The 26,818-nt window shown below is 43.6% G+C and overlaps 1 protein-coding gene across 1 annotated transcript in view; it reads right to left on the bottom strand.

Moving 5' to 3' along the window:
* The window catches only part of grik2 (glutamate receptor, ionotropic, kainate 2), a 209,354-nt gene extending 190,428 nt beyond the window's left edge, over positions 1-18,926 (bottom strand). Inside the window, exons 1-2 of the mRNA XM_068735502.1 lie at positions 18,903-18,926; positions 18,638-18,719 (exon numbers count right to left, since the gene is read on the bottom strand). Of these exons, the coding sequence (XP_068591603.1) occupies positions 18,638-18,719; positions 18,903-18,926 (106 nt within the window). The remainder of the gene's footprint in view (positions 1-18,637; positions 18,720-18,902) is intronic.
* Between the last annotated feature and the right edge of the window lie 7,892 nt (positions 18,927-26,818).

The raw sequence follows: 26,818 nt of genomic DNA on the forward strand, positions 1-26,818 counted from the left end.
GGAGGGCTGCCTTCTTCTCTCCTGACTCTCCTGACTCACCTGATGCGCTGCACACAGTGTTGCAGCAGGACTGCAGTAGTTGAACTGGCGTCACGTTTTGTCTACTGGCATTCATTATGAGAATGCTAATTTTTTGTTGCCCATTTGAAATGTCCTGACCTTTTGTTTATTAAAGTATTTGTTTGGTGAACTCCTTGCCAGACCAGAACAATATCAATGACTTTTTCAAATTTAGAATGTGTTATATGAATGTGAATATTTTTGTATCTCTATGTAAAACATGTTTATAATATTCTTTGACTACTATTGTATTATCTTTAATTGAATAAGCCTCTCTTTACATTCAAATAGTCCTTCTCACCCGTTAGTGAGTGGAGACTCTACCACTATACCAGTGTTTACTTGAGACGTTTCAGTTCTGTCCACAATGCGCTGAACACCCGCTGCTTCAGCTCGATGGAACCAGCAGACACACAGCAGCGATCCTCTCTACACAGCTGTGTGTCCTTCCAGACTGAGGGAGACAAAAAAAAGAAACTTCTTCAGACAGCCACTGACCCTGGAAATAACACTGTTTTATATTTTCCTCTTCTTTCTTTTGTCCCCGGCTACAAATCGAGCAGAAGTAATTTGATTTAGCCGTGGGCATTTGCCATCGATTGTGTGGCCTGCTGGACGCTCCGGTCAAGTGTTTGTCCAAACAGCAGGAGACTGAATAACAGAGAGTGAGCGAGTGTGTGTTAGAGAGAGAGAGAGAGAGAGAGAGAGAGAGAGAGAGAGAGAGAGCGAGAGAGAGAGAGAGAGAGAGAGAGAGAGAGAGATGATGGTGAAAAAGGTCCAGATTAACTCAGTGGCATGTAGTGAGTGTGCACTCCTCCACAGAAGGTCCTCAAGCACTGATCCCTCACATGTGCTTATAGAGCCTTTGACAGACAACTCCAGCACACACATGTCAATGTAAAGTGGTCATTCATGATATTATGACGCCATGAAAAACACACCAGACACCTTCCTCCAGTGACTACACACACATACACCTTACTGTTTATACTATATACACACTGTGTATATGTTGCACTTCTGGTTAGATGCTGAACTCCTACTCTGAGCTGAATCTGAAGGGTTCATGTTCACTTGACTTAAGGAAAGTTCTCGTGTTGTACAAAAGTTTAAGTAAAACTCTGATTCGTTCCTGGTTACTACTTAGAATATGTTTATGATGTCATTCCCTAATAAAGCGTATGTTCCTGACGTCTGTAGAACCACTCACACGAGGAGATCATCTCACACGTTTACAAAGCAGAGCGGTGTAGTTAAACACCTGCTTGTAGTGCGAATGCTACTATCTGACATTGCTGCTAATGATTGCTATTCACTAGCCGACAGCTGCCACCACAATGCAAGCTGATTCATGAACTATGAACACATCACATATTGCATGATACGACAGGCTTTTAAATGTCTGTTCTGTCATCTAGTATGTTGCAGAGGAACACCGATCTCAATGGTACTGCAACCTCCTAAATCGAGATGATCCTTACTCACTATAATGGGCAGCCTTTTTACGTTGTAACAGGTTTCACGTAAACGTTGTAATGTGTGCTAAACGCTGTGAAGTGATCGCAGTTTATGCTGAATCTTATACTTTGGTCGGGATCCACCAGCCCACCTCGTGACAGCCGGTCCACAGCAACGCTGTCAATGTGCAACAAAGAACGGGCGACACATTCCAGATATTAACCTGTTTAGTTATGTGTCTGCTTAGACATCATGGCTTTACATCAGTAATCTGTCACCTGTAAATCTCAGCACTACTTACATTACTCCGTCACGCAGCGTTCTATTCAGTACTTTGAGCTCTGTCCAATATGAGACGTGTGCTTGGCTCTGATTGGTCAGGACCGGCAGCTGATTTGAAAAGATCACGCGTCTCGCCATTAAACTGTTTTTCACAAATCTGCATGACAGATTGTTGTAACAAAATAGTCCTTTCCGAGGAGAACTCATGTACTGATGAATGAAGTGATGCATGTTTCTGTTTCTTGTTTCAAATGACAAGAATGAGAGCGGAGTGGCTGCCATGGGCGGTGCTACTCAGAGCCAATGGCTGGTTTGAGCAAGAACATTCTGCAGCAATAAGCCAGTAGTTCCAAACAATACCAACAAGAACAAGGTTTTGGTTCATGACCTCATTTACACTTCACCAAAATATTAAATACTGTGTCTTAACAAAAGGTTGACAGCACACGTACAGTATACAATTAAATCAAACCACACACTCTCACTGCCCCTTACAGATAAAAGAAGGTCAAAGAATGTGTTCTTCCTCCGTCTCCCTCCCTCCCTAAACCGCCGTCCTTTATAACTGTGAGCGAGTGAGAGAAGGCCAGCCATGAGCCCTGAGCCTGCCGCTGATATGTGACATCAAGGTGAACTCCTGCCTGCTCCCTCAGGAATACCAGGCCTATTAAAAGAGAAGAGAGCCCAGGGCCAAATCGTCTGTTTCCTTTTTTAGCCCGTCGCCCTCCAGAGGTTCGGCTTACAGAGCACGAAGCAAGGAGAGAGAGAGAGAGAGAGAGAGAGAGAGAGAGAGAGAGAGAGAGAGAGAGAGAGAGAGAGAGAGAGAGAGAGAGAGAGAGAGAGAGAGAGAGAGAGAGAGAGAGAGAGAGAGAAGTCATCTGAGGAACAAACGCACTCTTTGATTTGAAAATTAACTTTTTTCAGAGTATAAAAGGAAACTGTTCTTTCTTTATGAATCACTGATAGAGTGAACGTTTGCACCCTATCCTCTTTTTCACTTTCCTGTCTGTCCATCAAAGTCTATGGTAAACAAAAGTTGGTTGGGGAAAAGTGACCTACTGATAGCATAGTCAGGGCCCTGCAGGAACCTGCTGACCCCCTTAAACATACAGGAACATCCATCCATCCATTATCTGATCCACCAGGGTCATGGGTGGCTGGAGCCAGTCCCAGCTGACATTGGGCCAGGTTCGAGGTACACCCTGGACTGATGGTCAGGCAATCAAAGGGCTGACACATAGAGATGGACAACCAATCACACCTACAGGCAACTTAGAGTCGCCTATCAACCTAATGGACCTAAGCTACATGCCTTCGGTGCTGTGAGGCAACAGAGCTAACCGTCGCACCACTGTGCTGCCCCTTATTTTGGAATATGTACCATGTAAACTATGAAATAGGTAGACGACACCAACCTGTTCTCACTCCCAGCTCATCAAATTCAGCAGCTTGTTCAGTGCCCGTCGGTGTCTGATGCTGACTCCAGAGGCAGCTTCTGTAGAGACGCACCTGGTCTTCTACCAACTCCGACGTAAACCCATCAGCATCAGGACGCTCAGATCAGCTGACGTAGTTTAAAGTGCGCGATAGTCCGATTAGGGCAGGTGGAAGGCGTGGTGGATGGGTCAGACAAACAACTTTCAATAAGATCACGCTGTGACTAAAAGTCCACGTTGACTTGTCATGCCAGTCACTAGTCATGTGACTCGCTTGTCACAGAAATCGCTAGTCAAGGTATTCATTAGTCAGTCAAGTTAACACCAACCACAATCTTGTTCCAAAACCTAACTAGTTGGTTTTATTGCATAAACCTAAAATCCTGTAAAAAAGGAAATTGATTTTAATGCATGTAACAAGCATATATTGACACGCCGTCCCTGACACGCCCAACACTGACGCTAGAGGGGTACAGTGCAGCCGAGACAACAGCAGAGACACTTGGCTACCTGTGTTACCTGTGCTACCTGTGCTACCTGCTCTACCTGTGTTACCTGCTCTACCTGCGCTACCTGCGCTACCTGCGTTACCTGCTCTACCTGCGCTACCTGTGCTACCTGTGCTACCTGCTCTACCTGCTCTACCTGTGTTACCTGTGTTACCTGTTCTACCTGTTCTACCTGTGCTACCTGTGCTATCTGTGCTACCTGCTCTACCTGCTCTACCTGTGTTACCTGTGCTACCTGTGCTACCTGTTCTACCTGCTCTACCTGTGCTACCTGTTCTACCTGTGCTACCTGTTCTACCTGCTCTACCTGTGCTACCTGTGTTATCTGTGCTACCTGTGCTACCTGTGTTATCTGTGCTACCTGTGCTACCTGTGTTATCTGTGCTACCTGCTCTACCTGTGTTATCTGTGCTACCTGTGTTATCTGTGCTACCTGCTCTACCTGTGTTATCTGTGCTACCTGTGTTATCTGTGCTACCTGTGCTACCTGTGACCGGCTCTCTATTGTTAATTCCTCATTGTCTCCAGGAACTGTCCCCTCCTATTTCAAGCATGCCACATTCCAGCCTGTATTAAAGAAACCAAACGTAGAGCGGTCTTTGCCCATGAACCACAGGTCCATATCAAACCTGCCTGTCCTATCAAAGAGAAAGTAGTGGCCAACCAGCTCACTGCTGCACTGGAGATGCACAATATGCATGACAAGTTCCAGTCAGGGTTTCGAAAACAGCACTCTGCTGAAACCGCTCTCCTGAGGGCTTTGAATGATATTTGAATGTCTTCTGATGCAGGTGACTGCTCTGCAACACTGTGGACCATAACATCTTGATCAGCATATAGGATCCACTTTAAAATTCTCACTCCCAATTCAGACTTCTGCATATGTGGCTTCACTACCTCACACTCCCACGCACTCGCCTTAAGACCCGCGGTGACCGAGTTTTTGAGGCAGCAGCACCAAAGTTGTGGAGAGCTGTGCCTGCACCCCTACGCTTTGCTGATTCTGTGACTTTGTTTAAGAATCAGCTCCAGACACACCTGTTCACACTGGTGTTTGAGCTTTTCATCTGTTTTCATTGTGTATTTTCTGTTTATTGTGCCGTCCTCAATAACTTTCATGTTTTACAATCTGTTCTTGTAAATGATTGGCCCTTGTATGGTCACATTGTGTTATTTATGTGTTTTTCTTTGAAACACCGCTCCTGTTTCTTTCACTTACATAGAGCGTCATAGTGTGAAGCTTAGGAGCACCGATCAAGCGACGTTATTAGACGAGTTGGGAGTGAAAAACACTAACGATAAAGAAAAAGAGTACAGGATTGTGTAAAAGAGTGCAGGGCTGCTGCCAGACATTAACAACAAGGAGATCCGTCTCTTTGTGATCAGCTGAATCTGATTCATTGCTAGTTAAAGATTCATCTTCACTGACTTTGTACACGGTGCGTATGAACTGCAGTAAGGTAAAGCAGGACAACATCTATCTTTAGGGGAATAAAAAGAGCCACATCTTACTTTAAGTGTGTAATGTTTCACATAGTGATCTGTTTTAAATGACGAATGACGACTTTAATGCAAATGAATCATCCTAAAAAATCAAACTTCATGTAAATGAGTCTTTCATTTTCTTACATTTTGAGCATGCAGCTCTAAAGTTTTACTCTGCAAAAGGAAGCATCTATTCATTCTATTCATTTTGAGTTGTCAACAGATTGTAACTGTTTGTCAGTGACTCAAATATGAATTTGTTGATGAAGACGCACAAGCAGCTGAACATTCATTTATTTAACAAGTCATTTACTGCACACCATTTCTCCTGTGAGGAAGTTGGTAGGAACAAACAGGAAGTGGGCCACATCTCAGTTATGTTTCTCCAATCATGATCACACTTGCTCAGAGGGTAGACACGTCTCTTAGGACCGGTGTACTGTACTTAACTGTACTTTGCTGTGCTTTACTGTACTGTGCTGTGCTGTACTGTGCTGTGCTGTACTGTACTTAACTGTACTTTGCTGTACTGTGCTGTACTGTACTGTGCTGTACTGTGCTGTACTGTGCTGTGCTGTACTTTGCTGTGCTTTACTGTACTGTACTGTGCTGTACTGTACTGTGCTGTGCTGTACTGTGCTGTACTGTACTGTGCTGTACTGTGCTGTGCTGTACTGTGCTGTACTGTGCTTTACTGTACTGTGCTGTGCTTTACTGTGCTTTACTGTACTATACTGTGCTGTACTGTATTGTACTGCAGTGCTTGGCCCCAAGAAGTGCTGCTTGCAGGTATTATATTTTCAGCCGTATGTATCTGGTGAAAGTTACCATTTTATATTTAAAAATCAAAATCAAAACCACACAACCATTGCAAGACCTGTCCATGGAATAGATATAAGTGGACATTCTCAGTGTGTCATCACCCATTGGTTTGTGTACTACGGTTTTGAAGTCTTGAGTTTGGCATTTTGGCCGTCGCCATTTTGTTTTTTTGGAAGTACAGTACAAGTTAACGCTGCGAACAAAATGTTACCATTATCTTTCATGAAGTGAAAAACACAGTGTGAAAGGGTTCCCGTAGTAGAAACCTATCACAAGGTATCATGCTGTAGTGAATAAGACTGTAAACTAGAGATTGAGACCATAAACTCATGTTTACAATGTTTACTGAGGGAATAAATCAAGAGAGAAGTAGAGTCATTTTAGACTAGACTTCTATACAACCAGAGGAGTCGCCCCCTGCTGGACACTAGAGAGAATGCAGCTTTAACACATTTTCAGATTGGCTTCACTTTTCAGACCCAGATGTTGCCTCCTGGACCTGACTGGTCCAATCGCAGTAGTCTACAGTCGACCCCTGAACAGTTGGGGGTTCGGCTCTTTACTCATAAAAAGTAGTGCATTGAAGGATTGGAGAATGTTAATATATTGCTGTCTTCAACCGGGCTCTCCCTGTTGGTCCTGGGACTGAAGTGAGTGACTTCCCACCTGTGTCTCTGACCTCCACGTCACATTTAAGTCTCCGAACTACGCATGCGCTCATCCAACCTGTGTTTTTGTTAGTTGTTTTCGCTCTGCCGTGCAGCATGGGGTCGTCTCACACTTCTCAATATGGGACACCTGCCAACACTCCCGTCTCTCAGCGGAGCCACAATGCCTATTTTCACCTCAGAATGAGGTAGAGAGCCCATGCACATCTCTCACAGAATCCCCAAGGCTGCCTTCACATTGTACTTGCACAAGCAGTCTGAGTCACTGTGTATCCCTCACTGGCTTGAATTGCCTTTTTTCTTAACAGGACTGAGTGACATGGGGGGTGAATAGGGGCAGAAGAGAAACATACCAGAGATTCTCCTACTTGCCGATTTCGAATGAATAATTTATTGTCCAATTGTGATCCGTGTTCCTAATGAATAGCATAAGATCCCTCGTGTCATGACCTGTGTAGTACTACAGTGTCTGATTCATTGGAGGACATAGAGAAGAGGGCAAAGGTCTGTGGAATGGTGCTGTCAGAGGGAAGACAGTGAGATTAGAGTTCCATGATGGCGGCTTCTAAACACTCACAGCAGAGTGTTTAGAGCAGAGGTAGCCAACAAGGTGCCCGCGGGCACCTGGTCGCCCGCAGGGGAGGCATGTTCTAAAAATAGCACAAGTCACCATGGAGCTGTCTGTCTTTTTTAATCAAAAACACTTGCATTGATGTCGATTTTTAAAATGACAATATGTCTTGTCATCAGAGAGTTGGGAACCCGGAGACGCACGGCAGACAGCCAGGACGAGGCCGCCGCACCGCATTAGGTTTCCAGGTTCTGAATGGCGGGCGCTTCCCGTTGGCGCCGGACGCACGCCGCGAGCGCACCCCGTCGTCAGGTCCGTCGGTCCTCGGAACGGGCCGGGGGACAACTCGTGAAGGAGGGGGTAGAGGAGAGGCAACGCAGTCTGACCGAAAAGGCCCAGACTAGAGGGTTGAACGCAGGCGCCCGAAGACGTTGTTGTGGAAATCATTATTAATAATTATTGTGAGGAATAATTAACATTGACATGTGATCAGATCTTCACATATATTACTATTATTAAAAGGTGATCTGTGCAACTTTGTTATTCAGAAGTTTGTATCAAACGAGTAGCCCTTCGTACTACTCAGGACCCTTAAAGTAGCTCTCCTGCTGTAGAGGACATCTGTACCTGTGAGAATGTGCCTCAGCGCCATGTTGCTTTACACAACACCAGCTTTACTGCTTGCATTCTCGCTCATAATCTAGAGCCCATGCAATACAATGTGGACAGTTTGTCCACAAAAACAGCCGGTCATTTTCCCCATACATTCCCAGTGCTCTGCGTCACTGTGGTGTCCAGGCAACCCGTGGGGACGCGAGGACAGACTGACCTGTTGTTTGGCTGCTGCTAGCATCACCCGCGTCCCCCAGGGACAGCGCTGAGGATTACAACCAGGACACAGACAACTACACTCACAGCAGACAGGCACAGTGAGACGAGCAGCACTGCATCATACTGTACTGTGCCAATGGGCTTAGTCACAGACATATGTAAATGTTCACTCACCCATGCTCACACTCGCACTGTTCAGCAGAAAAAGAGACGTACGAGCAAGACGCTACAACACACACACACACACACACACAGTGCCTAATAGTGTCACTTTTTTTCTCTTGTCTCTGTCGAGTTAGTACAAGTTAGTACTTGTATTATTTACTTTGCTCTTCTTCTATTTATTGTAAACAAAGTGGACACATGAAACTGAATTACATTACATTACGGTCATTTAGCAGACGCTTTTATCCAAAGCGACTTACAATTCAGTATCTATCTACACACCGTAGACGCAGCTACGGGAGCAATTTTGGGGTTAAGTGTCTTGCTCAAGGACACATTGACATGAGACTAGCGGAGCAGGAGCTGGGGATCGAACCGCTGACCCTCTGATTGAAAGGCAGCCCTGCTCTCCACTTAGCCACGGTCACCCACTATTGTATGAATTGTAACTACATAAGAGTGGACTCTGGCTGTTCGTAAATAGTCTTTATAAGTTAAGTCACCATTCATGGACATCAGTTGGCAAAAGCCCAAAAAGCATAACAGAAATGAGCATGAATGTGAATCCTAACCCTCAGCCCTGGACCGGTGAGCGGCCCAACTGCCCGGCCTGGTGTGTATTGTGTAGTAGATAGTTTAGTGTGTGTTCCTATTAGATCTTTAGGTCTTAACCCCTCTACCACAGGGACTTGGTGCACTTTCACAAGCCATGGTCCGTTTGGCTTGTCTGAATCAAAGTGAAAGTGATACTTTGCTTAGTTAAAGCGGACCAAATATAAAATAACTAAAAGGCTGTAGGAGGTTCATAAACGGTGCAAAGAGCTGACGCTTCTATGCAGGGAATAGCGGACTTCACAAACCCCTCCTCCAGTTTATCTGGCATTACTTTAGTAACGTTACTTATTTTGTGGACTTCTTCTTTGCATACTATGTATGTTGTCTTCGGCCGAGATGTCCAGTCAACATCGGACTACAGCAGAAGTCCTCTCAGTCAGTCCTCTCCCACTTGTCAGCCCGCGTTGTGGTCTGAGACCACCTCTCGTCTCAGACCAGCTGTTGAGTTGATGTGATCCTAATGAAGGTGACAGAGCTTCACGTGGATTGTGCTGCTCTGACAATGACGTTGTTCAGTACATTACATGTGTTTCTGGAGTTTTGACCTTTTCATACTTTTCCTGCTCTTCATGCAGCTTGGAAGGAGGTGAAGTTGAGCTGGTGATCCCTTGTTAGCAAATGGTCACAGAAAACGATTTGGTGGGAAAGGCTCTGCTCAGCTGGGTGACGTAGTCCTCCATTAATAACCATTACATTAAATATACTCTATCAATTAGTATAACTGTGATGTTCTAGAGAAAGCATCAGCTTGTTGCTTTAAAATCATCAGGTTTATTTTAGAGTTACCACCAATTAAAACCATATGGACCAAATGATGCTAACACCTCAGGACATCTCAGAACATCTCAGGACATCTCAAGGTGATACATCTCTGATCCCTGAACTGAAGGCTTGAATCAGACGACCTGAGAATCATTACCACATTAACCTAACAGACCACATGGAAAGCTTTTTCTTTGTGTTCCTCTGAACGCTGACGGAGGATCAGTTCTTCACTCGATGTTGACTCAACATCTCCATGAAAGACTGAACGAGGTCTGTATCTCACCGTCTGTGTATCTGAGAGGGACGAGTTCATTTAACGACGCCGACAAACTGTTGAACACATCCGCCAAAAGCTCCAGCTCTAACTGTGAAATATATCTGGAAGAGAAACAATTTAAGTGTTTCGTTTGGAGAAACTTCTGCTGAACTGCACAAAACACTAACAATGCAGTCACTGCATCCTCATGAAATGTTGTTCTCCAGCTACTCTCCTGGCTCAAACGCCACTCTGCATATAAATCATTCCTCTTCCTCTCAGACTTGTTTTACTTTTTTAATTACTATGGTGAATGATGAGCCAGATGAGCAGGTCTGTTCCTGTTATAGTGCTGGTATTGATCAACGCTCTCCACCTCCAACTCCTTGATTTATGATGAGTACACATTAAGATGAGATATTCTGTTGTTCTCAAGGGGTTTGTTGTGCAGATGTTGCAGTACGAATCAGGAAATAGAGCCGACATTCAAAAAAACGATACGCTGAAAATCCAAGATGCCAGTAAGGATCATGACCTACAGGTTCATTACATTACATTACATGACAGTCATTTAGCAGACGCTTTTATCCAAAGCGACTTACAATAAGTGCATCAACATTGGTAATCAAAAGAACTACTAGTCACCAGAAGTCATAAGTACATTTCCTTTTCCAAACAAGCATCTAGCAATCATCAGTTAGCTGCATATTATGGGATATAACATCAGATCTGAGGTGTGTGTGTTGTGTCCATGATATTACACATAATAATATGATGTCACATTGAAGTGAATGCTGAGAGAAGAGCAGCAGCTCATAGTTACCATTTACAGTCAGCAGCATAACAAGGAAATAAAGATAATAACGTCAAAATTAAAAACAACAGGGAAGCCATTAACAATTATTGATGACATTTCTGTGAGCTGATGAAAAGGTCACCAAAACAATTAACAGCTGAGTTCCTGTTTAATATGAGTCCACAGACGACACACACACACACACACACACACACACACACACACAGAATAAACGTATGGAGCCTCAACTAATTATGATCGTTTCATTTATGTTAAGAAATAATTAAAGCTCATCTGTTGACTGACTGACTTGTTTATTTAAAAAATGTTTTTTTATCAAAAGTGTTTTATCCTGTAATGGAGTTTTTTTAAGCACTTTTATTTCATGCTTCTTTTTCATTTCACTGTGTCACTCTTCATCAGCCAATCACAACTACATCTGAGATCAGAGAAAACCTAAAGTTGTATTTCACAATGAATTGGTTCATTTATACAATTTACCCAAAGTGATCCTATGATTATTCATTCCATGTTATTAAGTGTGTCTTTATCTATTGAATATTTGGGGCTCCAAACATACAAAGAAAGGGTCATGAATGTGTGTGTGTCCTGGAAAAGCACACATATTACACGAACCAACAAAGGCCACTAGATGTGGGATAGATACACAGACGTGCTATGCACCCAGCCATGTGTGTAAGTATTGTACCGAACAGAGGTTTCTATGGAAGCTTGTAAATGAGTCCATTAATTAGACTGCCACTTTCAATCCATGTCCAGCTTTTTCAATTAGGGTAATTGTAACCCTCACAGGGAAATGGCCCGCTTGCTTGTTAAATTAGACTTTTTCCATATATTTTACTGTTGAACAACCCTCCCTGATTCAAATCACTGGATACATGCTTACATTTGCCAATTAATACTATTTATTTTTAGAGGTTAACAAATATCCCTGACTTCAGCGAACCTGGCAAGCGCAGCTGACCGTAACTTCGCTGTCTAAGTGCATACATCCAACAATCACTCAGCAGAACGTGGATGGAACCTGGCTGGAAGTGAAAACGGCTGAGCACATCTGCAGCTCAGGATACTGTAATGCACTTCCAGCAGCTCTTCCTCTCTGGCCCCTAAAAGTGATGAGAGGAGAGCTGGGAGCCTTTGAAGTGGTGCTGGTGGAGCAGCTGAGCAGACCTCCCCTAAAGAGCAGCACAGGATGGATGAACAGCGTAGCAGACGGAGGCTGTTTGATGTGGATGAAGCTCATGCAGTTCAGTCCAGAGACACAAAAACCACTAGCTCATGAAGCTAACTGGTATACCATAAGACATAAGCACATGCTGATGCAAGAACACATTGTGATTGTTATCTCTCCTTCATCTTTCTTTGTTTATACGACGAATGAACAATTTGGGATTAAGCAAACACTCCTAACTTAGGATCACTGTGTCAATGACCTGTGTTAACATGATGAATGTGTAAATGAGCTTGCATTCATGACAATTTTAAATTAGCAAAATGAATGTCCCAATAATTACACATAAGGCGTTGCTTCCTGCCCCTTCAAGGAAAGCTTTATTTGGGTGCATTGTGTGTGTGTGTGTGTGTGTGTGTGTGTGTGTGTGTGTGTGTGTGTGTGTGTGTGTGTGTGTGTGTTTGATGCACATGACTGAGTGGTGTATAGGGGAGATTTGCACTGGAATTAAATTGTTTAAGGAGCTGAAATTGGATTATTTGGGAAACAGCAGCACATGATGCTGTCATGAGTCTGGGACCAGCTAATTGGATGCAGACCTGTTTGGAGCGTTAGTTGTATATGGATCAGTGAAATGCACACATACTTCAGTATCGTTGACACATTAGCGTTTGCTATTTGCATTTGGGGTTTGAGAGTTGTTGCTGGTGCGTTGATTAGAGGGATGGAATAAGTGTGTCACAAGTGCATGCAGATGGTAAAACATGATCCTATGCAGCCGCTGTGTTTCAAATATATATATAATTCAGACATGGCAACATGGAGATGACAACTAAGCAAATTAATATTACAACACAGCAACTATGTGGATGAGGACCGTGATGTTGTCAACAAAGTGCAGCGTCATTCCTACCAACAGCAGCGATGGCAAAGACTGCAAGAACAACAGCCTGGCTGATGAACTTCAAGACGCTTTTAATGAAGAGCATTTGCTCTGCAAACAGCAGATGAGACACAAGACACAACATGATTAGAGACTGAAAATACAGAGAACGGCAGTGTGTTTAACTGCTCCGTGTCCCAGCAGGCTCGTGAGGCGTAGCGTTGTGTTGACCAGCTCAGATGAACTGAGTGTGAGGTCCCTATCCCCCATGCCGTTTACAGCCATGTTTAATTCAAAGGAAACATCCTTTATTTATTTGCTCACTCCCCTCTTAAGTGTCTTCATATTTTTCTGCAAAGTTTCCCCAACTGACCTTCATCCCATCATCTCTCTCTCTCTCTCTCTCTCTCTCTCTCTCTCTCTCTCTCTCTCTCTCACACACACACGTGAGGATGCACACACTCATTTCTCTGCCCTTTCGCTCCTCCCCACATTTTTCTCTCCTCTTTAAGTAGAGATTGCTGTCTGAAAGCGATGAGGCCTGACCGAGACGTCTTGGGAAATCAAAGCGGCTCCCCTCCCAGTGTACCGACGCAAGCCCGCTTGAAAACACACGTGCAAACACACACTTTGTGGAAACTCCAAACCATAGCAGACAAGGAGGAGATGCAGTGAGCTGATAGGGCTGTTTGAGATGCTCAGATCTCCTCTCAGAGTTACAAAGGACAGATCAGGAGAATTGCAGATCAGGAGGGGAAAAAGACACAAAACACACTCAGGAAAGATCCCACATGCAAAGTTTCAAAGAGTGAAGATAACAGCGCGAGATAGCACACACACACACACACACACACGCAGCCTGTAAAAGTGCAGATAAAGTACCCACCAACAACTAGTGATTCTGCTGGTTGTGATGTCGCAGCACTTCCAAGAAATGCCTGAAGTGTTTCTTTATTCTGCAGTCAGCAAAGCGTGAGCCACTTCCTCCGAGAGAGCAACTTTCTCTGCGCACGTCTCTCAACGGAAGACTCGGGACATTCGATGTGAGTACAATCACTGAGTAGCTGGACAAAACTGCACTGCATGTGTCTGAGGCCTTAGAAACCACATCATCGCTGGTTAAAGGTCGTGTCTGAAAGTTGAGTTGAATGAGGTACTTTTCCATAGTGAATGTAGTACCTGCAGTAGCTTCACTAGCATCACATTGACGAGCGTTACTGTCGTCTGTAGATCAGCTGTAAATGCACTTCATGGAATCCGCTGCCTCCGTTCTTTTAACCCTAACCCTGATCTAGTGACGGAGAAGCAGCTTCTAATGCTGACACATGTTGATGAAAGCCAGTGTAACATCTGTATGTGCGTGCACAACACACACAAATGTGTGAAAAACGTGCTCTGTAGCGCTACTAGAGGTGACCAACCCTCAACGCACTCGCCCTCACACAGGGTTCCTGTACTGGGCTTCACTCTTTATGGCTCCACACATTGTTCTGCTGCAGGGGAACAGCTCTGGCTTGTTTGTATTTCTTTAGACCGATCACAATCGTCTTGGCTCGGCGCTTTTAAAAGCAGATAGCAGAAGGGGAGGAGAAGGAAGCATGACGTGTGGCCAATGGCAGGCTTGTAGCCACAGTCTACAGCCAGTGAGTCAGAATGCAGCACATGCCACATAGCTGAACTGTTGACTCCTCTGGTTCCATCCCATCAACAGAACAAACAGCCACATTGCTCTTTCTGTAGCATTCCGATGCTGTTGTGTAGGGAACCTCCAGAGGAAATGAATTACCTTATTTAAAACAGTATCTCAGTATGTGTTTGAACAGTTCAAGGACATTCTGAGAGCTAAGATATTTTATTTTAAGTGTTCAAGCTAATGATGATCAAAGCACAGAGAGAGCAACCCGAAGAGATGCACATACAAAGCGCTGCACTGACCCGGGACATGTGCCGGTGTGCTGTGGAGTACCAGAGTCACAAGCTCTGGACGTCCATTAATGCACTTAAACAGCAGCATCCACAAGGCTTTACACAGCCTCCAATGTCAGCAATGGAAGCTGATAACAAATACGTTAGATAAGAAAAACCACACCGACGCATTTCTTTTAAGAGCTCTGCTTCTATTGATTGAAATAATGTGCTCAACAAAGTAATTGCTAAGATCTTGGACCGACTGCAGCGACATAACAAAAAAAAGGTCCGACGAGGCAAAAAATCCCCCGAACCGTCTATTGTCAAGTAATGCACCAGATTGTCAGCACAAGGATTCAATATCTGATCACAATGTGAACAACACACACTCAGCTCTAATCTAGAAATGACTGGATCAGATGTGATTCCGAAGAAAACATCAAACAGGATGATTTTGAAGAGAGATTGGATTTATTGAGCAGATGTGCAGCTAGCATGGATAACACTAGGGCTGGACAAACAGGTGTATTCTTGTAGATTGTAAGAAATACTATGAACTCCATTTCAATGATTAGAATAAGGCTGCACAATGAATCACAATGTAAAGTATTGTGTTGTTGCAGAGATGTCCGAACCTACACACCATATTCTAACATTCTAACCCTAACCCTGCACCATCATAATGATAGCAAAAATAATCACTTAAATATGTGTTTCAATATTACAATTAACATCCTCTCAAATATCGCAAATCGTTTTGCAATTGCAACACCAGTCAATGCGATTGATATCTGTTGAAACCTGCGTACAGCTCTGCACTGATCAAGGCCTGACGACATGTGCCAATGTGTTCCGTTACAACAAGGAGCATGTGCTTGAGAATATGTTGAGCTGTCATTAAAGATGTGTAAGGTTTGGAGACACTTGCTGAACTCAAACCTGTAACTACTAGTCCTGGTGGTCTCTGTTACCTCCACCCCTCTGTACCACCACTGTCACTCCACACACCGTATCTCCCAACACATCTGGCTGCTGACGTATCGGACAGACGACTCTGTTACGGCTGAGAGCTGAGAAAGCCTGACTACTGTACCAACAGGCAAACACACACACACACACACACACACACACACACACACACACACACACACACACTGCTGAGACGCAGCAGCAGCAGCACACTCTCATAATGTGGATGACACTTCAATCTAAATACAGGCTAATGAAAGAACCTCCCTGGCACTGAGGACATTATTGACATATAATCCCATCCCCCGGGACAGGGAAGCCATCATTTTCCATCCACAAGCCAATCTAAATGGCCTGAAATTTTAATATGACATTTTAGGGAATTGGATTTATGGCATATCAGCAGAAATTCAGCCGATTGACAGATAAGAGTTGTGGGGTGCAGAAAGGGCCCGGTGCTGGTGTTTGTCCCCGTGGCGCTGCATTCTGTCATTGATTTTCCTGGAGGATTATCATTCCAGTTTCTTGGGAGACTTGAGGCAGGATATGGGCTGGAGTCTACCTTCCCCTCAGCAAGATCATTCTAATTCAAAACCCTTTCCAAATGAGTTATTGACTTGGAGAGGCTTCTCTGCCATTCACAATCAGGGCCTTTTACTTACAATATCTATAGCTCTGGTCTCCAAACACCTGCAGAGATGGAGACATTTGAAAGACTCAGAGGGCTTCCAGGTGATGGAACGGCCCCTCTGAACACCACACTGTAGATCCATAGGTTGTGCTGTAGGCATTTTTACATGTTTTTCAGTATAAATTATGTTTTCAGTTTAGCATAGGGTCAGCAGTCAGCGGAATATCACCGATTCCCGATAAACCAGCTGTGTATTTAGGAAACGTCTTGCACATTAGCCGGTAACTGAATCTACAGTAGGAACATTGTTTCTTTAGATCTGTGATTAAAAATGTAGAGCAACGTCAGCGATTCTGTGAGGCTGTACAGCTGAGCTAAATGCTAACATCAGCATGCTAACATGCTCAGAATGTAAACATGCTAATGTTCACCAGGTTCACCATCTTAGGTTAGCCTGTTAGCATAGCAATATTTGCTAATAAGCACTAAACACAGTTGAGGCAGATGAATGCCAGTTGTTTCAAAGGTATTTGTTCACAAACCAAAGTATTGGACAATTAATAGTTTCAAACGATCCAATAGTTTGTCGAGATAAATCACTTAAGACCACAAATGCTGACCTTGAGGTTGCACTGGAGGAAAAGTGAAGGGATAACCAAACGTATTAGGATTCATCTTCTGGGAACCATGAAGGTCAGTCCAAACGATTGGTCTGGACCAAAGTGGTGGACCAGCCTGTACTGCCCTCTCTGGAGCCATGTTTGTATCATAGCTAAAACAATATAGGAACTCCTAAGAACCCTCGGATCCAATTTGCCTTCAAGGGAAACCTGTTCTTTACCTCCAAACACATTGAACAGCATTACAACTAAATATATTCCTCCCATGCATTAAACAGAAATTCATAATCAAGTCAAACTGAAACTACTTGATTGTAATTGAAGAGGTTTCATCATTCATCTGAATGACTTCTAGTTCTAATGGCAGGATGTGACCGTCCCTCGTGAAGGAGGACGTAACTGAAAACACATGGTGTCTTTATTTCACCAGTCCCAACAGTTTGTCCCCAGTTGTTATATGTATATAAAGACTTTAAGTATTTCTAACAAATGTCTGAGTCTGATTGATAGTTTCCTTTTGAATTGAATCCATGATTATAACCAGCTGTAATAAACTCATACCAACAATGCAATTTTAAAGTGTCCCATCACTTCCTTTGAAGTCAGGGTAGGACTGCCCTACCTGAAAAACAACAGCATCGCTTGTTATTCTCTTATTCTCTGACGTGTGTTCTCTTGTTGCAATGCAAGTAATGAAAATCTTCTCCATAAAGCCAAGAGGCCGGTAGTCAGACATACTGCTGCACAGCGTCTGCACAACGGAGGACCAGTGGTCTATTCTAACCACCGCCATGCTCTGTCACTGAACGTAACCCAGTAGCTTGTGTTGCCCTAACCTAACCGTGCATTAATCATAAAGGTGGTGGGTCAGTTGATTCATGAAGCTCTGACAAACAATGTGTTTTCTCATTTGTTGTTACCATGGCAAGTATGTTTACTTCAGGAACAGCGGACAGAAGGAGCCACAGCACAGAATTCTACCTGAAACCACGCTGAACATGGTAAACACCGATGTATTGCCCTGACAGGTAAGGGCTTCAGTCTGCCGGCCCAAATCCGTTTTTTGACATGTCCAGATTGATTTTAAAAAAACAAGTCTGGACAGCAAATAAACACATGATATGTGAGTTTTGAAAATTGGCTCCAAACCACATTTGGAGGATTTTTGTAATGTGATTCCAAAAGGGAGTTCTGCAGAAGCATCTCAGTCCGGGCGCTCTGGTCTCTCAATCAAATGTGATTTAAAGTATGGAAGTGGTGCTGCTCACAGACTCGCAGCGCTATGGAGTACAACGGAGGAGAACGACATTCGTGGACAGATGCAGGAATAAACTGTCTGCTAGTACTTTCACGATCACTATGCTCTCACTTTATACGTGTACCAGCCTCAGCAACCCATGCAGATAGGTCGATGGTGTCTGGTCACACAAATCCGATCTGGTCACTTGCAAATAACAGTGCGGACAGTCTGTATTAAAAAACTATTTTTCCTGCAGGAACAGAAGCTAAAGCTTAAAACAGGTCCAGAATCAGAATGTGCAGACACAAACACAGCATTGAGGACATTTATCTCAGCCATGGCCCTCAAGTGCACATGCATCATGGCTCCAGGGTGCAGCTCTTAGTACACAGTGCCTCAAGTGTAGGACAAACCACAAGAATAGAATAGTGAGAGCAGAGGACAGTGTGTCATGAGGAGTCCTGGTTCGTATTACCGTCACAATGATACAGGGAATGGATCTGGTCACTTATGATCTCAGTGTGTTCCAGTACAGCAGGTACAGAGCGTCTCCGTCGCTGTTAGTCCACACGGTAAGTCACCTCCAGCTCAGCACCAGTCAGCATCTAAGACGCAGCTAATTACATCCACATAAACGTCGTATTTGGCAAAAGCGACAGCAGGCAGAGACTTTGTTTTAAGCTGAGGGAAGGGGGCAGAGAAGCAGCTTTTAGAATAATCATTTCACGTGAGGCACTAACCATCTTCATGCGTGGCAGTATCATGAGCCTGAGAGGAACATGGCATGCATCCTCCTCCCTCTCCCAGCCGGGAGAGACACAGCATCTAAAGCCAGCCATATCAGAAAAACACACACTGTGCACGGGGGCTTAACGCCTCGCCACCGCTCACCAGCTGCAGCTCGCTTTGTTCCCCGAAAATGTGAAACGATATATATATTTTATCCATGTAACTGATTTTGCCAGCCTGAGATAGCTTCATATTTCTATAAATTAGCTATGAGTGAAATGTGAATATTTTAAGCAGCTTAACACTGATTTAAATATATTTACCAGCAGTGTGTTGGCTGTGGGCCAAGACACTGTGTAATGCTCACAAAGCCACCACTGCTAAAGTCAATTTAAGAAAGCTGATAATTCAGACTGGCAGCGCTAAGGCAAATAAAGTCATTTAAGTAAAATATTTCATTTTCTCATGCTTTGTAAAAACAGCAAGGAGAATAACACCGATAGATAGGAATAGACATGGAGAGAACATGGCAGAGAGGAAATTAGGCAACAATAACAACGACCAGACCAGTGTGGGGAGTCACTTCATATGTCTGTGTAATAAGATGGTCATTGAAATACTTTGATCTCCGTTATAGGAACACTGAATACTCTGTAGTGCATGTAAAGGTTTGAGCTTTAAGTGCTTTAGTACGTCAAGGAGATTTATTTGTTTAAAACCTGCTGCATGTTGCAATGTTGCACACGAATGAAAGGTTTGAACATCGACGTTTACTGTGCAAATTCCATCTGCTGATGAAGACCATGTGATCCAGTCCAGTCCAGTTAAAAAAACAATCCCAACTCAAGGACCACATACTTCATTCAGCCATATGCATCATTTGCATGCCGAGTAGTCTGACTGCAGTGTAAACGCACATATGTGAATGTGATGTACTCTGTGGCATTGTGTGAAATATGAAAATGAGTCTTAAAGACGCAGGACAACGAGGAGGCCAGTGTACGAGACTGGTGTCCCAAAGTGTTGTCTGACTTTGTGTCTTTTTACGTTACCTTAGTGATTGTTCTGATGATCGTGACGTCTCTTGTTACATTATTTCGGCAGGTTTTTTACTTAGTTAACGTACTAATCTTCAGCCCAGCCTTGATGTTTTCCAAAACCTTACTAAGTGGTTTTGCTGCCTGAAACTAACTGAAGACATCACCTTAGTATCGTTGCCTAAATATAACCAAGACCGCTTCACAATAACAAAATGGTGTGAAGTGGCACTAAAATGCAAATCAACGACACACGGAGAAGTTGTGCTATTTATGATGCTTTCCATGAGATGGGGTCGCCATGTCACATAGCCAACTCCGTCTGCTGTTGAAGACCATGTGATATGGTACAAAACTGCCAAAAAAGCAGTCAATAGGACTTTGATCAACCAGCATTAAAACCATCACACATGAAACACGTGTGCTAGGCATCTTCTTCTGTTTTGTGGATTAGAACCTTTTTTCTTGGATTTTCGATTGCCGAGGCTTGAGTTTTGTTGGTATTTGTATTTATTGCTTTCGCTCACTAGACACTGCTTTTTACACTTACAGTATTCCAAACTAAGTGCAAACACAACATGCATCACTCCCTAAAGCCAGACTTTTTCTTTTTGTTCATAACAATGTATAACTAGAGGATATATTGGTGACAAGAAAGCAGCAAGTGTAGTCTTTATTGAAGCCACCACATATGGTTGGCAGGGAACACCCTCCACCTTATAAAACATGAGCACTGCACTCTACTGTTTAAATAAGGCCAGTAAAGCTGCACCTCTTAGTAGGAAATCATCATAAACTGGAAGAACAAGTGAAGGGAAAGTGCTGCAATGGTGGAATGTGTTCTCTGCTGCCAAGGGCATAAAAAGAGTCACTGACACATCATATGCTTGAGTTACCCTCAATGAAGGATGATACGATGAGTGTTGCCATTCTGTGAAACCGTTGAACTTCTTTCCGTCTCAGCAAACATGCCTACTGGCTGAGGACAGGTTCCCGAGGACTGTATAATAAGGAATATACACTCGCTGTGTCGTTCTTTCCAAGGCATTAACATCAAAGTAATGTGTATCGGCTGTCTAGAGAGGTCCATCATTGTCGCTAAATGGGAAGATATCAATGAACAGTTCTTCAGATCAATCCAACACACGGTTGCCAAAAAGAAGTTCCCAGGCTGACAACCAGCCACCATCTTTTGGTGTCAATGGTTGCCATTTTTAGTCACCTTATAGTTTCAGCATTAGAGATAGTTTGCAAATACATGCCAGGTAATGTAAATGTACTATAACCGAATAAAAGCTTTATTACAGTAACCAAGCACAATTCTTTGAAGTGTGTGATCTACAGCATCATCAATTGATCTGTGGAACTTTTCACCCCACAATCAAACTACTTCATCTTCAGACAGATTGCGTTGTGCATGCAAGTAAACGCACCAACATATCTGGCGGAGAAAATGAAGGCAAATGCTAAGACTATCATCCACGCTGTCCTTGGATGTCCACTTTACTCAGCTGAGTCCTTGATGCCGCTGGAGCTGGGTTTACAGCAGGTTTACCTCTCTGCGGCGCTGCAGCATGACGTCCAAAGACGTTAGCTAAATGCTTTGGCAACAGATAGAGGTTGTTCTGCTGTCCTCGTCTCAATGTCATGAAGCAGCCTCTGCCTTTGCCCGACGCTGCCGGCTGTTCATTGAGTAACAATGCATTTACAATAAACTGTAATACCACTTTTGAGTGAACAACCTCTCTTGCAGAACACTTAGATTGTGGAAGAAGTCCAGATTATGATCCCTACATTGACACTGCAGAGAGGCCTAATGAACACAAAGACTCTTGAAGAACAGCGGTGAATTTCAGTCTAAATATATAAAAGACCTTTGCTCAGCATTATTGGTTTTGTATAAGTGCACATTCTCTCCGGAAAGTCAGAGCAGATTGTTGTGCGGTCTCCATATCCGTCGTTTCACAATGAGACAAGTCTGCAAAGATGAGTGTTGAAAGGTGATTATTTTCAGGTAAAAGTTTGAGCTTTGAAGCAAAAAGAAAAATAGGAGAAAAGAACTAATTTGGTTGTAAAAGCTGAAATGGTTTCCATTAATCTGCAACTTCCCAAGGATTTATTTCTTAAAGATATTAAAGAGATGAGAATATGTTCTGCTCTGTTCATTCTTTTCATTAAATGGACTCGCAATACAATAACGGCTTTTGCAAAAATATCTGTTGTGTCCTAGTCTCACACTGATGACTCAAGCACCAAATACCTGCTCGCATTCACAACAGACAAAGCGGAGGGAATTGATTTCTGGTATCTTCCTATAAGAAAAATATCCTCCATCAAATCAGATTAGCTTCCTCTGATTGAGGTCAAATGCAGTTCAACCAGCACGCTTCTAATTGAAACGATTCTTGATATCTTGAGCTTTGTTTCTCCAGGTAACCTTGAATTCTCACCCTTCTTCGAAGTCAACTTGCTAATTCAAGTAGGGGAGATGTAGCCGGTAAACAAATAGCCAGAAAATGATCCTACAGTGCCAGTAAAATGGCCTACTACAATTAGCTACAACGTTATCATTAGTATGTGCAAAATTAGATCTGCCAGAAATCCAGGCAGCTAGTTGATCTGTCATATAATTAATGAGACGTCGCAGGCACCCCTCAATCAAAACGTCAAGCTACTGCAGCGCTACAGGAAACTCTGCCCGCTTCTACTGTTAGTCATGGGCATCATGTGTTAGAGATCCATCGGGTTGATAGATAAATATCAAGAAACAGCCCTATCATGTAACTGCATATCATGCAAACAAGATCCAGGCTTTGGACAGCTAGCTGTGTCCCCTGCTTCCAGTCTGTATGCTAAGCTAGGCTAACCACGTCCTGACTCCAGCTCCTGTCTGGAGTTGTCTTGTAACAATGTTGGCCCAAATGTCGTGTTGAATCTCAGTTTATTGCATCTCCTGCTTTGTGCATTGTGTGTGTTGTTGGTGCAAAGTCTCTGCTCTGGGTTTCTAAACCTCGGAGCGTTGTTACCACGGCCCCTGCTGAATCTTTAACATGCTCCTTGGATTCATATTATAATCATGCTCAACCACAGAGCCTTTTCTGCCAAATACTGTATATGAATTATCCATCTCCTTCAATGTAAGCCGTTCTGACTGGACTGCAATTCATAATCCACGACCTGCTCCATTTTCAGCCCAGACCTTGTTTTCTTGGGTCGGTTGTTTGGGTTTTTTCTTCCATCGTGAGTATCGAGTACGTTCAAGGTTTTATATCTTGCTTCACGAGCAACTGTAACGTCGCTTCAGCTGGCAGTTCAACACACATCCACCGGGGAAACAGAACAATTTAACGCTGCACACTATACACACACACACACACACACACACACACACACACACACACACACACTGCAGTGAACCTGCATGCGTCCGTCTCGTCTCCATTTAGAGGACGTGTTGCAGCGTTTCACAAGTTTAGGTAGTGTGACAACACACGCAGTAACCCTAATGAGCAATTCAGCAAGTGTGGTGGTCCAAGTATTAAACATGAATTTAATGAGTTTACTCAGCTTCTGTAAACTCTATAGACAGATAGTTGCAGTCTCCACATTGCTCAGATGCTACTGGATTGACTCTACTGATGCACCACCAGAACCTAGTCGAGTTAAACTGTAAGGTAGTGGTACAATTGTCAGGTTTACATATTTTCTGTAACAATTTGCCTTTTTCTCTGTTTGCTGTTTTGCACATGGTCAACTGGCTGCAGGACTGTGTCAGAGAAATGAGCAGTGTCAGATTTAAAGCTACAGCTGGTAACTTCATAAAAAAGAACGCTTTGTCATATTTGCTCAAACTGTCACTATATCCTGACAGTAGTACATGAGACAGATAATTCCTCGGCCTGCTTTCATGCTCCTAAAGGCATTTGCAAGATTCCAATCAAACTGTCAAAGAAAGTTTGCTCCAGCTGGTGGGCGGTGCTTGGGTTTGGCTTGACAGTTTTCAACATGGAGGGCTCATTTTAAAGCAAAGCAGCACACTAAAATATGATTCTGAAAACATCTGAGATGAGAAATAAGCAATGCAGTAACGGAATGTGTATCAGCGCTGCTTAGTTTTACAGTTTGAATGACATAAACACAAGGCTTTGTCGGATGTCCAAGAAAGTTAAGAACCGAACCTACATCCTCGGTGGACTCGTGTGCCCATGAGAATAACAGATGAATCATACACTCAGTCCACACAGCCTCACAGAGCGGATACGTCACACATTCTATTCTACACCAGAAGCTTCATCTTGAACTGCATTTTGTTTTGGCTCTGAACAAAAGATCAACCGGCTTCTCTTGTGTCTGCAGTGAACAGACGGCTCAAAGTGGAGAAAGACCATTCTTCTGCACTGCTCATACAAGCAGCACCACGACTCCATGATCAGAACCAGACATCTGGGCTACTTTTTCTGTTATCCATTATATATCGGGTCATATGTCTGCATAAAGACTGATATTAATATAGTGAAGCTGTGCGTCTGTGGTGCAGCTCTCTGAGTGAAAGGTGCAGCATGTCTCCCCTGCTTCGCCTCTTTGTCTGTGTTGAAGAGGATAAACATGTTGGAAGGGATTCTCCATCACTGTCTCTCCTTCCACCATCTGTCACTGCCAGACTCTCTGATAGCTTTAGCTTTACTTGTGCACTGACTAAATAGAGCTCTCACTGTTTTGGGCCGTAAAGCAAATCTCCCTTCAGATCCAACCAGTGGACAGTTATACACTTAATCTTAGAGTTCTACATTTATAGTTGTTGCTTTGTTATGTCTACTTGCCTCTGAAGAACACAAATGAGGACGTGGACGGCTTCAGATTGTAGTTAGTTGAAAGCGTCGGTATCGGACGCTGAGGGGAGTGACAAAGCGTCGGCATTTGACGCCCTGGGAAAGAGAAGTGGCTGTATTTTAACATGTCAACTACAGCGTGGTATAGGTGGGGAAATGATAGCGGTTGGCATTAGAATTGGATGCTCTACATGTCCACACCAGACCTCTAAGCCCTTCAGTTGTGCTTCACTCCACAGAGGTCACCCTCCTTCCTACACTGCCACAGCAGACGTCATTCTAGGTCACTGGACGGAGAGCTGGCAGATCAGCCATGTGGGATGTTCAGGAAAGTACTGACAACCAAGTTTGTCATTCACTTGTGAGGACTTGTTAGTCATTAGTCTGAGAATATTAGTATGGATTTCATGTTTTACACGGATGATGCTTTCCTCTATTCTGCTTGGTATCCCATGGAAAGACCAACACCCACCATGAGCTGGTGGTTTGTGCTTCCACTGCAGCACTCAGCCTCACTGTAGACTTAGATCTTTAAATACACGTTCATCCTTTCTGTTTTTTAAATGGCTAGTAGTTTCATAAAGCAAACATCACTCAAATAAGTAGAATTAGTGTATTTGTTGGGGACTATTTCCAGTTGTGGATTAAAAACCTTGTAGTGCTTTTGTCCCTTTATAGTATTATAATAAGTAACATCTCTGAGCTGTCTCTTCAGGAAACTCCTATGTCTACATTGATGAACTGGAAAGCAAATAGTGAAATTAGCTGGTTCATTGAGGGATGCTTTGATTATCACCTCCCATTTCATACCTCGTGCTCTCCATTGTGCATCGATACGCTTTCCAAGCAGCTCACGTTTCTCTTCAAATCTCCTTATTTACAAGTCATCAGTGAGGCTGCAGGATAATGTCAACTTTTCTGTTCTCTTATTGACAGGCTGCCTCCTCACTTATTTCTAAAGAGGGTTTTTCTAGCCTCGACCTGCAACATTTAGCTCGTCTGCCCCATTACGCGGTGACCTTCCTCCTAATGCCGACCGCGTCAGCTGCGCCTCTCCCGAGACGCAGACACACAGAGAATGAATCGATTGATCGATTGCTTTCATAGATACACAAATACTGCTGGAAAATGCTTCTTTTGGATGTGAGGACAATCCAGGATGTCCATGACTCTGATAAAAAATGTTGTATGTAGTCCATGACTTTCATACTCTGTTAATTGGACCACTTCCTTGAGCGAAACCTTTTTGCTAATGCTTCTTTTCTGAAGAAGGGGCCGTGGGCCTTCCAGCAGCTCATGCAATGTGTGTGTGAAAAACAATCTGCTGTGTTCCTGTGACGGGATCCTGAATATTGCTTCTCCTCCACACAAGCAATCCAATTTCCTGACCTCAACCGTCTGAAACGCAACACCTCAAAAACTCCACCACTTCAGCAGACCCAGCAGGCCAGAGTCACAGTCGCAGAGCCGGCTCATGCCGTGGTTCAGTCCGTCGCTGCTCACAGCTGATCTGTATCGAGCTTTATCTTCAGCGGGCCGAGGGAGAATGCAGTTACGTGCTTTCTATCATCAGAGGTTGTCAGCATGTGAGACTCTGTCTGCGACAAATACAAACGCTGAGCAATCACACCATGGGAGCTCTTACCCTGCTTCATTCTCCTTGTTCTCTGCACTGCGATTTAGAAATAGGATCTTGCCTCAAAGGTCTTTTAAGAAGGCACAATGGGAATCTGGACCTGGTCAGATTGATGAGAAACAACAGCTGTGGCATTCTTACTCAGAGCTGTTTCTTGTGCTTGAATTTCAAAATGGAAATCCAATTTAGCTATCCATCACTCATGCACCATAATTCAAAGGGCTGAGTGAGTTCAACCATTTGCAAGCTCCTATTTTGAAGAATAGCTGCAGCGACTGGATGGACAAAACATACCCGCAAATTTAATGTTGGGATTATTGCATTAATTGCACAATCTTTTCATGTCAGAGTCCAAGCTGCTCCAGAGGCAGAGCAAATCCCCTTTGTGAAATCAAAATTCAATTGGTGGAGTTAAAGTAGCAGAG

Source organism: Cebidichthys violaceus, unplaced genomic scaffold (genome assembly GCF_023349555.1).
Source record: "Cebidichthys violaceus isolate CVI_PGR_0920_01 unplaced genomic scaffold, fCebVio1.0.p SCAF_7, whole genome shotgun sequence".
In the NCBI taxonomy this organism is placed as follows: Eukaryota; Metazoa; Chordata; class Actinopteri; order Perciformes; family Stichaeidae; genus Cebidichthys; species Cebidichthys violaceus.